The sequence below is a fragment of the Oncorhynchus gorbuscha genome, linkage group LG05 (assembly GCF_021184085.1).
Source record: "Oncorhynchus gorbuscha isolate QuinsamMale2020 ecotype Even-year linkage group LG05, OgorEven_v1.0, whole genome shotgun sequence".
NCBI classification, from domain to species: Eukaryota; Metazoa; Chordata; class Actinopteri; order Salmoniformes; family Salmonidae; genus Oncorhynchus; species Oncorhynchus gorbuscha.
Window position 1 is genome coordinate 43,461,720 of NC_060177.1, and position 12,295 is coordinate 43,474,014.

The following is a 12,295-nucleotide window of genomic DNA, read 5'->3' on the forward strand; positions in this document are numbered from 1 at the left end:
TGCAAGCACCAAGCTCTACCAACTGAGTCACACAGGACCACATCCACATTCAGCCGGCATTCATCACCATCTCCCTTGATTTCTGCCATCTATCATTCCATTTTCAAATCTCCACTCCATTAAAGTACCAATGATCTCTATTCATCCATCTCTGCTTCCCACTCTCTCCTTCATCCACCCATCCAACCCTCTCACCGTGTCTGTTTCTTGGGACCCCCCTCTCCTCCTCCCCCTGCGCCTCCCGACAAGACCTCCTTGACTTTGTCTCCTTTGGGCTGCTTCTTCCCTCCTCCTCCGCCACTACCACCTCCCTGTTTCTCAGACTTGTTCTCTCTGTCTTTGCGGTTCTTGTCCTCTCCGCCCGAGGCTCCGGCGGAAGCCACAGGTTTATACTCCTCTCCTGTGAGGGCCTTGTACTGGGTCTTCAGGGCCAGAAGCTGCTTCACGGCACCGTCCAGCTGGTCCTGGTTACAAGGATGCCATTTTACATTGGTTGTGTTATGCGGTCTGTTGCATTTAATTACTCAACAATCAGGACTATCCCTGAATAACAAGATTAAGATTGAAATCTGATTATCATTTAACATTGGTACAAGTAGCTACAGTTGCCAACGTTAACTAGCTATTCTAAGTTGTACATGCACCAACATTTCAGCATTCCTCATCTGAATAGCTTGTTCTGGTCAACATGTTTTCAGCACTTTTGGGCATAGATTTACGTGAGGTGAAATGAAATCTCACTAACCTTAGGAGCCTTCTCCGACTTCAGCTTCCTCACTAACTCCCCCTGATGGGATACCTGGGAGAAGAGCGCCTTAACGGAAGAGATAGACTGGGCCTCGGGGGCGGGGCTAGCCTGTACAAGGGCAGGGCTGGTGGCTGGGGCCATGCCTGGTTTGTAGTCCTGGCCAGTCACCTGCTTGTACTCTGCTTTGAGACAGCAGATGCTTGATGGCTGCGTCCATCTGGTCCTGAGAGGGAGTGGACAAAAACAGAAGGGTTCATGTCACTTTCTTTTAAACTACCGTAAACGAATTAATAAAGCTGTTAATGCCCAAAATATGGGGTTAAGTACATAAGAAAGATCAGGATACTTAAAAAAAAAATCTCTTAGATATAATAGACACTTCAGAACAAACTTCCTTTCGATATGTTGTCGGGACTATTTGTTGTTCCATGTGGTACAATGCCTTTGTATGGGCTAATAGCAGTAAGATGTGATTAGTGTATATATTTATGGGGATACTTCAAGGGGCCGTAAAATTCAAAATCAAATAGCTAAATGATCCTTGGTATGACCTTAAAACGCCATATAGTAGAACCCCCCCCCACCTCCTCCCCTGGCTTAGACAAGGCTTAGACTGATGGATTCATATTACAAATAGTCCCGACAACATATCGAAAGGAAGTTCAGCCCAGTCAAAACTGTTCGCTGCCCTGGCCCCCCAATGGTGGAACAAACTCCCTCACGACGCCAGGACAGCGGAGTCAATCACCACCTTCCGGAGACACCTGAAACCCCACCTCTTTAAGGAATACCTAGGATAGGTTAAGTAATCCCTCTCACCCCACCCCCCCTAAGTTTTAGATGCACTATTGTTAAGTGACTGTCCCACTGGATGTCATAAGGTGAATGCACCAATTTGTAAGTCGCTCTGGATAAGAGCGTCTGCTAAATGACTTAAATGTAATGTAATGTAATGTAAATGTAATGTAAATGTAAAGAATGTTGAAATGGAGCAGGCATGTCAATTCTCCCCTCCAGACTAGTGTGTGTATGTATATCGGAGGGTTGGGTTAATACAGAAGACACATTTCCATCATCTATAATCATTTATGAATAATTTTATCCAACTTGTGCCTAATGAATGCCAGCCTATCATTCCTTCCTGTTGGCCTCACCTTGGGGGCCTTCTCGGTTTTCAGCTTCCTCACCAAGTCACCCTGCTGAGTCACATGTTCATAGATGCCTGAGCCAGATGTGACTGTGGGGGCTTGGGTGCTCTGGACTGGGGCAGCAGCAAGGACTGGGGCAGTTCCTGGCTTGTAGTCCTGACCTGTCGCCTGTTTGTACTCTGCCTTCAAGTCCAAGAGCTGCTTCACTGCAGCATCAACCTGGTCCTTTGTGGAGAGATTGATCAAATACAGTGGTTAGAGGGATGTAATGTTGTATCAATGGTAAAATGTAGAGAACAGTTATGAACAGTTGGCGCAAATAGAGATGAGACAAGTCTTACAATGTACTATAACCGCATAATTCCCAATACCTGCAGGCTAAAAGTAAAGCATTATACTGAACTTGTCTTCCTTACCTTTGCTGATTTCTCAGATTTAAGCTTCCTCACAGTGTCTCCCTGTTCGGTCACACGTTCGTATAGGACTGAGGGAGAGGATGAGGGGGATGAGGCAGAGAGAGCAGTCTTGGCTTGGGCAGCAGAAGGAGGGGTCATCCCTAGCTTGTACTCCTTGCCTGTGATCTGATGGAACTCTGCTTTAAAATCTGGCAGCTGCTTGACTATAGCATCAACCTGGTCCGGGAGAGAGAAAAAACAAGAGTGTTTTAAAAGTAACCTATTTTTTATTTCTACAGGTAGAAAATATTTTAACTTGTGACTAGGAGGAATCAAAAACAAAAATGAAATGAATAATGTTTAATCTTCCACTCGTGGAAGAAAGTGGAACTACTTCTAATTGTGTAGCAGGCTATTTCAACTCAGGATTCAAAATCGAATCCATAAAAATACAAAAAAAGAGCCAAATGATAAACAAGAAAAATATACTCAAACCTTGGAAGCCTTCTCTGACTTCAGCTCCTCCTGCTCGGTGATGCAAGCAAAGGGGCAGGAGATGGAGTCAGCGGAAGGTGCGGGGGTTGCGGCCTTTTGAGTGGTGGAGCTGGCGGGTGGAGCCATGCCTGGTTTGTAGTCCTGGCCAGTCAGCTGCTTGAACTGGGCCTTGAGTGACAGTAGATCCTTTACCACTTTGTCCACCTTCTCCTTGGAGGCCTTGGCGGTTTTCAGATCGCGTACCTTCTCACCTTGAGCCACGATGCCGGAGAAAACGGCGCAGGCATCGCTAGCTGGGGCAGAGATGGGAGCGCCTTTGCACGTGGCTGGGAAGGGAACCTAAGAGGAGACAAGGAGTTTATTCCTTATATTACAGAAATGTAACAAAATCTACAATAATCAATTATTTACATGAATCTATAAGAATACAGGGTGTTTCAGAAAAATCAGGTGGAAGCGCATCGCCAGGTGAGCCTCAGCTATATTGATTTTACTTTTCCTATATTTTCGGATCAGTGCAGATAAATGAGGAGACAAGTAGAGGAAGCCACTTCAGACTATTGAGATGAGCCCGTAGTTATTTCCTTTCTGTTGCAGTAAAGGAGAACTCTAGAAGAGGGGAAATAGGAGTAAGTATTAAGACTCACTGTGGTGGTGGTGGCCTTGCACTTCTCCTTGGAGCCGGTGGTGGGCATCTCCTTGGTGTGGCCATCGGGGATGAACAGCAGCACACAGGGACTCTCCTTACAGCTGTGGGGACTGGGTGACAACACCAGGGCACGTTAGTAATACAGACACTGGAACGACGTGCTTCTGCATTTAGGAAATGTAGCACTCATCCAATCCTCTGGCCCAAGTCTAGTCTAGTTACCAGGGACAGTGTATTAATACAGACACACTCTGGAACAATGCAGTAGTACTTCATTTTCAAGGGGCATTGTGCTTTTCCTTTAGAGAATATCCATCCATTGATTTATTATCTCATCCAACTATCAAACCATCAACCCATCCACCCACGCATCCCTCCCACTGGCCCAAACACAGTCAAATCAACTAGTCAAATATCTTGTAGAGGAGACAGAACCTGATTGGCTCGTAGGGCTGGTCACAGATGTAGAAGCCCCGCCTCTGCAGCTGGATGATGTCACCCTTCTTCAGGTCCTTCAGACAGGGGTCTCCCAGCATCTTCTCCTCCAGCTGACAGAAAGAAAGGATGTGAGACAGATGTGAAGAAGAGAAAGAATGTGATAGAGGGATGTGAGGAGAAAAAGGAAAACCCTTTAAGTCTTCCCGAAGGATTAGAAGTGTTCCTCTATGCTGGTCAGTGATATCTGCTCTATTCAGAATGATATGCTTTAATAATAATACATTACATTGGTAAAGCACATTTCATTATACAGAATATTCCAAAAGTGCATAAAATAAACACCAAATCCAATATATTTTTAAACTAGACAGGCCAGCTGACACTACAAGGGATAACACCACCAAGGAGCACCGCTATCAACAGAAAGCCTTCCTAAAGCCTTCCAATGGTCATTAGGCCACTTTTTAAAGGAAGTGGTCCGGGAGGGCATTCCAGAGGCTGGGGGCGGTCAAGCTGAAAACCTGATCCCCCAAGGAGGAATATACTTAATTCTCATAACATTTTTACAAATAAAAACACTCCCTCACACGACACACATCGCATAGACAAACACCCTTGACACACACACACCTATTCTTGACCCATCCCACCCGTGCTCACCCACCTTGCTCTGTTTGTTGATGTACTCCTTAAAGTCGTCCTCCTTGCCTATGACAGGCTTGGTGATGAGGTGCTGGTAGTTGACGCAGACGGTGGGCAGCAGGGGCGCGCGGGGGGTCTCGGCCAGCCACGTGATCTTGGTGGTCTTCTTGTAGTCCTTGTTCTCCAGGTTCAGTTTTCCATCCAGGGAGGTGACCTTACCGCTGGCATCTCTGGATGACAGAGATCAAGTGAGGTAGAGTGTGTGTGTGTGTGTGTGTGTGTGGGGGGGGGGGGGGTAGGAGTTAGGAAGTTGACATGTCTTTTTACCATCATTGTACATTTGGCAAAAAAAAAATTCAACATGGAGTCAATGCATTTTAATGTGTCACATCAGTTACATTGAGCGAGAGAAAGACAGAAGGAAAATATACAGTGCCTTCGGAAAGTATTCAGACCCCTTGATTTCCCACCCTCGATCGACACACAATACCCCCTAATGATAAAGCAAAAACAGGTTTACTAATTTAGAAAATAAGTAAGTATTCAGACCATTTACACAGTACTTTGTTGAGGTACCGTTGGCAGCAATTACAGCCAAGACAACGTAGGAGTGGCTTCCGGACAAGTTTCGGAATGTCCTTGAGTGGCCCAGTCAGAGCCCGGACTTGAACCCGATCGAATATTTGTGGAGAGACCTGAAAATGGCTGTGCAGCAACACTCCCCATCCAACCTGACAGAGCTTGAGGGGAATGGGAGAAACTCCCCAAATACAGGTGTGCCAAGCTTGCAGCGTCATACCCATGGATGTTCTTAGGGTCGTTGTCCTGTTGGAAGGTGAACCTTTGCCCCAGTCTGAGGTCCTGAGCGATCTGGAGCAGGTTTTCATCAAGGATCTCTCTGTACATTGCTTTGTTCATCTTTCCCTCAAACCTGACTAGTCTCCCAGTCCCTGCTGCTGAAAAACACCCCCACAGCATGATTCTGTCACCACCATGCTTCACTGTAGAGATGGTGCCAGGTTTCCTCCAGACATAACGCTTGGCATTCAGGCCAAAGAGTTCAATCTTGGTTTCATCAGACCAGAGAATCTTGTTCCTCATGGTCAGAGTCTTCAGGTGCCTTTTGATAAACTCCAAGCAGACAGTCATGTGCCTTTTACTGATGAGCGGCTTCCATCTGGCCACTCTACGATAAAGGCCTGATTGGTGGAGTGCTGCAGAGATGGAATAACTTTCCAGAAGGACAACCATCTCCACAGAGGAACTCTAGAGCACTGTGAGAGTGACCATGGGGTTCTTAGTCACCTCCTTGACCAAGGCCCTTCTCCTCCTTCTTGGAGAACTTCAACACTGCAGAAGTGCTTTGGTACCCTTCCCCAAATCTGTGCGTCGACACAATCCTGACACTGAGCTCTACGGTCAATTCCTTTGACCTGACCTCATGGCTTGGTTTTAGCTCTGACATGCAGTCAACCGTGGGATCTTTATATAGACAGGTGTACCTTTCCAAATCTCATGTCCAATCAATTCAATCTACTACAGGTAGACTCCAATCAAGTTGTAGAAACATTGAAGAATGAGCAACGGAAACAAGATACACCTGAGCTCAATGTCAAGTCTCATAGCAAAGGGTCTGAATACTTAAGTAAATGCAATATTTAATTATTTTCATTTTTTATACATTTGCAAAAAACCTGTTTTCGCTTTGTCATTATGGGGTAATATGTGCAGAATACGCAGGATTTAAAAAAATATTTAAACCATTTTTGAATAAGGCCTTAACATAACAAAATGTGGAATAAGTGAAGGGGTCTAAATATTTTCTGAAGGCACTGTATATTAGTTACATGGTGTAGCTATAACATCTAGGCTAGTGCATGTGGAGAGCCACATAAAATGAAATATTTACATTTATTTAACTAGGCAAGTAAGTTATTAACAAATTCTTATTGACAATGACAGCCTACTAAGAAGGAAAAAGGCCTCCTGGGGTAACGGGGGGCTGAGATTAGGCTCAGTCCCTTCCCGTACTTCCGCTTCACTCATGACTGCATGGCCAGGCACGACTCCAACACCAACATTAAGTTTGCTGTTGACACAACATTCGTAGGCCTGATCACCGACAACGATGAGACAGCCTATAGACATTTACATTTAAGTCATTTAGCAGACGCTCTTATCCAGAGCGACTTACAAATTGGTGCATTCACCTTATGACATCCAGTGGAACAACCACTTTACAATAGTGCATCTAAATATTTTAAGGGGGGGGAGGGAGGGGGGGTGAGAAGGATTACTTTATCCTATCCTAGGTATTCCTTATAGGGAGGCCAGAGACCTGAACGTGTGGTGCCAGGACAACAACCTCTCCCTCAACGTGATCAAGACAAAGGAGATGATTGTGGACTACAGGAAATGGAGGACCGAGCATGCCCCCATTCTCATCGACGGGTCTGTAGTGGAAAAGTTGAGAGCTTCAAGTTCCTTGGCGTCCACATCACCAACAAACTAACATGGTCCTAGCACACCAAGACAGTCGTGAAGAGGGCACGACAAAACCTATTCCTCCTCAGTAGACCGAAAAGATTTAGCATGGGTCCTCAGATCCTTAAGGTTTTACAGCTGCACCAGAGAGCATCCTTTCCAGAGGTCGACCGATCATGATTTTTCAATGCCGATACCAATAATTGGAGGAAGTCATAAACAGCGCAATGCTTGACGCACAACGAAGAGCTGCTGGCAAAATGCACGAAAGTGCCGTTTGAATTAATTTTTACACACCTGCTTCTGCATACCACCGCTCAGTCAGATACTTGTATGCTCAGTCAGATTATATGCAACGCAGGACACGCTAGATAATATCTAGTAATATCAACCATGTGTAGTTAACTAGTGATTATGATTGATTGTTTTTTTATAAGTTTAATGCTAGCTAGCAACATACCTTGGCTTACTGCATTCGCGTAACAGGCAGTCTCCTTGTGGAGTGCAACGAGAGAGAGGTAGGTCGTTATTGTGTGTGACAAGTTAACTGTAAGGTTGCAAGATTGGATCCCCCGAGCTGACAAGGTGAAAATCTGTCGTTCTGCCCCTGAACGAGGCAGTTAACCCACCGTTCCTAGGCAGTCATTGAAAATAAGAATGTGTTCTTAACCGACTTGCCTAGTTAAATAAAGGCATTTTTAAAAATACCTATTTCCGATTCTTATGAAAAGTTGAAATCGGCCCTAATTAATCGGCCATTCAGATTAAAATCGGTCAACCTCTAATCCTGACTGGTTGCATGATAGAGGAAAATATAGTTTAGATGATCAATTATGTATACTTTAATGATTAGAACCATTCATGCTAATACTATTATGTTATTATTTGAAAAGTATGAGTTCTTAATTGTACTGTTACTAAAAATGTAAGCAGAAATTAATTGTGTCTGTGTCTCCTGGGAAAGTTGAGGAAGGAGGGATAAGATAGGTTTTCAAACAGATAAGAATGTTTTGGTTGGATTCCATTAGCAGAGAGAAGTATATCCTTTAGACAGGTTGGAATGTAGTTTATGTGGGGAGTGAAACTATCTCCAGGATCGAATACTACGCCATTGTAATGCTGGGAGAGGGTGTGAAACTGATGACGTCATTTTATGTCTTCTTTCTTTTAAAATGTAATGTTCTTTGTATTTTGGGTCAGTACTCATCAAGAATAAATGCTGAACTTGTTTTTTAAGACTGGTCTCTTACTAATTCATGCAAATGATAAACTTACAACTTATCATGAATTAGAAATGAGTGCGCATTAAATTGGTTTTGGCAATAAAACATAAGGGAATTTAAAATTCCTCTATCAATTTGGTCCTTCGAGCCGGATCTAAATATCTTTATCTGTTATCTGAAGGTAATACGCTGAAAATCGTGCACGGACGAGTTTGACTCGTTTTACTAAAGACCTGACCTCTGAATTGAGGTTAATTTAAACAGGCCTGCGTATTATCACAGAGAACAGAGAGAGTGACTAGATACAACGAACATTGCTTTCCCAGTCGGCGATAAGGTCAGTATGTTTTATTCTTGATTAAGGGGGAATGATTTAAATTATCATAGAGTGATTTAAGTTGTTCTCAGTTTAAAAGTCAACTCTACAAATAGGCTATGCTTGGAGCGACATTGTAGTTCAAAGACCTATAGAGAACAGGGATTACTGTATAGTCCTACAGTGATCACTGTATACGGGTGAAAACTAATGTTAGATTGAGCGATGAATGGACGGGGGGGGTCTTTCCCGGTTTTTAGTAGTCGGTGTTCTTGATAGTGAAAAGTGATCGTGTGGTTGAGGTTCCGTGGGAAGAAACGGAACAGGTGATTTTATGCCATCAGCTTTCAAGAATAGACACTGCAGGATTGGTTTTGGGACTGGCCTCGGTCCATTTGTTTTCGGTCAACTTTACAAGTAGGCTAGGTTTGGAGCGACAGTTTAAGTTAAAAGGCCTAAAGGAACGAGGATTACTGTATACGGGTGAGTTAAATGTCAGATTGAACAATGTATCCAGCGGAGAGACGGAACAAGTGACCCCATAGATATATAGATCTTGGAAATAGACACTGCAGGTTGGTGGTCCTTATTTTTTTAGATTATGGGGAACAATTGAGTTGCTTTTCCGTTGGTCATTTTCAATCAACTCTACAGATTAAGCTATATTTGGGGCGATATTTTAAGTTCAAAGTCCTATAGGAACATTGATCGCTGTATACGGGTGAAAACTAGTATCAGATTGAACGACGAGTGGACGGAGACTCTTGAGACTCGGTCTATTTGTCTTCGGTCAACCCTACAAGTAGGCTGATTTGGAGCGACGATCTTAGCAATAGTCCTAAAGGAACAGTAATGTATCGTATACGGGTGAGACTTAATGTCAGACTTTAGTAGATGAGGATCCCAATAAAAGAGATATTAACCATAAGGTGTTAAATATTGGAATTATTAGGCGTAAGTAGATAAGGATTCCAATAAAGAGAAATTAACATAAAGGGTTGGAGATTGGAATTATTTTGGGGCAGGAATGTATTATAATGGGTAGTAAACCCTTCTAAACTGCTTTCTGAAGAGACGGAAGATTACCGTTATATGAAAAAAAAAAAAGATAGAAGGAATGTAGATTTCTGTCCTAAATGGGGAAAAGGGTATGGTTTTGACGGACGCCTAGATGTCGAAAAGTTAGAATTCCTGGTAAAACAAATACATAAGGAATGTGGTAATAATGTGAAAAAGAAAAATACAAGATGTTTTAATTGTAACAAAATTGGGAGTGTAACACTCCACGAAAAAATCATCAACAGGTTGTAATTTAACTGTGGGGAAGTCAGAGGCGACAATCGAGTAAAGAAAGGGAACTGAGGGAAAACTTTGGGCGTTCAAATTTGGGCTATTTTCTGTTGTCTAGATGTCGGAGTAACAAATACAATTAACTGTGAAAAAGGGGATAACGGAGAGATACAATACAATTCCAGCCTGCCTGGACGTTATGGCTATTTATGGCTATTTATGAATTTATGAATCAATTGAGAAGTTTAACACAAAAACAGGGTTCGTTAAATGTTAGGGTAAATTAAATTGAGAAGTTCGGTTGGGTTTACTCTGATTATAATTTAAAACTGAACTCAATCGGAATAGGGAATATATATTTTACAAAGGCGGGCAGATTTGTGTCTATAGCCAAGCAACGGAATTGCTAGACACTCAAATGGGGCTATATAGTGCAACGCTTTTGACTATAAATTAGGTAAGAATAGTTTAATCGTAAGAAGTTGTGATTGTTTTTCTGATTATTGATGTTTGGTTAAGGTAACGCCAGTGAATTTGAACAAAAAAATAACGTATTCTAAAAACGATCTGGTTTCCGTTCTCATTGCGGGGAACAAAGGAAAAGTCTTATCTTAAAGGGACAGTGCACGGTAATCACAGTGGTTTGAGTTGTAATTAGACAAGTGAATAACGTATTGTGAATAGAGTTGTAATTAAAATACTAAGTCAAAGACGACAGGTATTTAGAGCAAATTGGATTCTAAATGATAAGAGACAATCATGATTTATGCCCATCGAAAAGATTTTATAAAATTGGCGAATTTAGAGATGATTGGTTGGGGTGGTAAATTATAATTCAGAATTTGAACAGATGTGACAAATTAGGTTTGGTTAATCGAACAATAATTATTTACAATTCATTTGAAGTCGCTACGAATTGGCAGATTGAGAGCTTGATGATGACGTCACTAGCGCGACACTTTTGTCACCAGAAAACTGGAAATAACGGAGCAAACTGTATGGCTATTAGAGTGCGTGGCTTCGAGTAAAACTTTCAGAAGTTGAGATAAAAGTTTTTGTTTATTTGTTTATTGGTTATAGTCAATTTTTGGGTTTGATTTAACTTAGTTGAACAGTGTTTTCTGGCGGGTTTAGGTAGAACTCTTTGTTCCGGAACGGATGAAAGTTACCCAAGATAAGTAAATGAAAGGAGCCATGAGAGAATGCGAATGCATATTTATTAAATATCGGGGATTAAATTACGAATTCCTTACACTGTGAAATGTATGACATTTGCGGCAGAGAGAAAAAGTAATTCATTGGATAATAATGTTATCGGGTTAATTGTATCTAAAAGTAGCATGGTCATTTAAGTAAACATATCCGTAGACGATGTTTAAAACTTATGATTAATGATTTGAGTCAAAGGGGAATTATCATTAGGTTTAGTTATAGTTCACCTATTGAGTTTCTGATTCGAAATAGCATTAGTGAATGATAGTTAGGGGTGAGGTGGCTCACTTTAGAGGCCTCCTGGGATTATAACTTTGGGGAGAGATAAGCTTTAAAAAGGTCTGCAAATTATACACATGGAACAACTGTTAGAACTGTTTGTTTAGTGCAAGGGTATTTTAGAGGCAGGCTCACATATGGAACCTTATGAGATGTTTTTTTTATGGGTTTGAATTATACAGGTGACTATTTCTATTCAAATGATGTGGTATAATTGATGCTGATGTGGTATAATTGATGCTGATGTGTGTCTGTGGTATAAATTATGCTGATGTGGTATAATTGATGCTGATGTGGTATAACTGATGCTGATGTGGTATAATTGATGCTGATGTAGTCTGTGGTATAATTGATGCTAATGTGTGTCTGTGGTATAAATTATGCTGATGTGGTATAATTTATGCTGATGTGGTATAATTGATGCTGATGTGGTCTGTGGTATAATTGATGCTGATGTGGTCTGTGGTATAATTGATGCTGATGTGGTATAATTGATACTGATGTGGTCTGTGGTATAATTGATGCTGATGTGGTCTGTGGTATAATTGATGCTGATGTGGTATAACTGATGCTGATGTGGTATAATTGATGCTGATGTGGTCTGTGGTATAACTGATGCTGATGTGTGTCTGTGGTATAACTGATGCTGATGTGTGTCTGTGGTATAAATGATGCTGATGTGGTATAATTGATGCTGATGTGTGTCTGTGGTATAATTGATGCTGATGTGGTATAATTGATGCTGATGTGGTCTGTGGTATAACTGATGCCCAATTTGTAAGTCGCTCTGGATAAGAGCGTCTGCTAAATGACTTAAATGTAAATGTAAATGTAAAAGATAAAGGGTTCTTTATGCCTAATATGGTATGACCTTTTGACTTTATCATGACTGGCTCCCAAGGTCTGATCAGCCTCGGGGGAGAGTCATTTGTATAATGAATGGGGTCATATTGAGTTACTAGTATTAAGGTAAATT

At 42.0% G+C, this 12,295-nt stretch overlaps 1 protein-coding gene across 1 annotated transcript in view; it reads right to left on the reverse strand.

Annotated features, from left to right (window-relative positions):
* Positions 1-12,295, reverse strand: part of LOC124035950 (bifunctional glutamate/proline--tRNA ligase-like) — a 69,476-nt gene that overhangs the window by 19,710 nt on the left and 37,471 nt on the right. Inside the window, 9 exon segments of the mRNA XM_046349931.1 lie at positions 196-464; positions 746-938; positions 940-971; positions 1,903-2,121; positions 2,313-2,528; positions 2,787-3,125; positions 3,434-3,545; positions 3,871-3,983; positions 4,538-4,745. Of these exon segments, the coding sequence (XP_046205887.1) occupies positions 196-464; positions 746-938; positions 940-971; positions 1,903-2,121; positions 2,313-2,528; positions 2,787-3,125; positions 3,434-3,545; positions 3,871-3,983; positions 4,538-4,745 (1,701 nt within the window).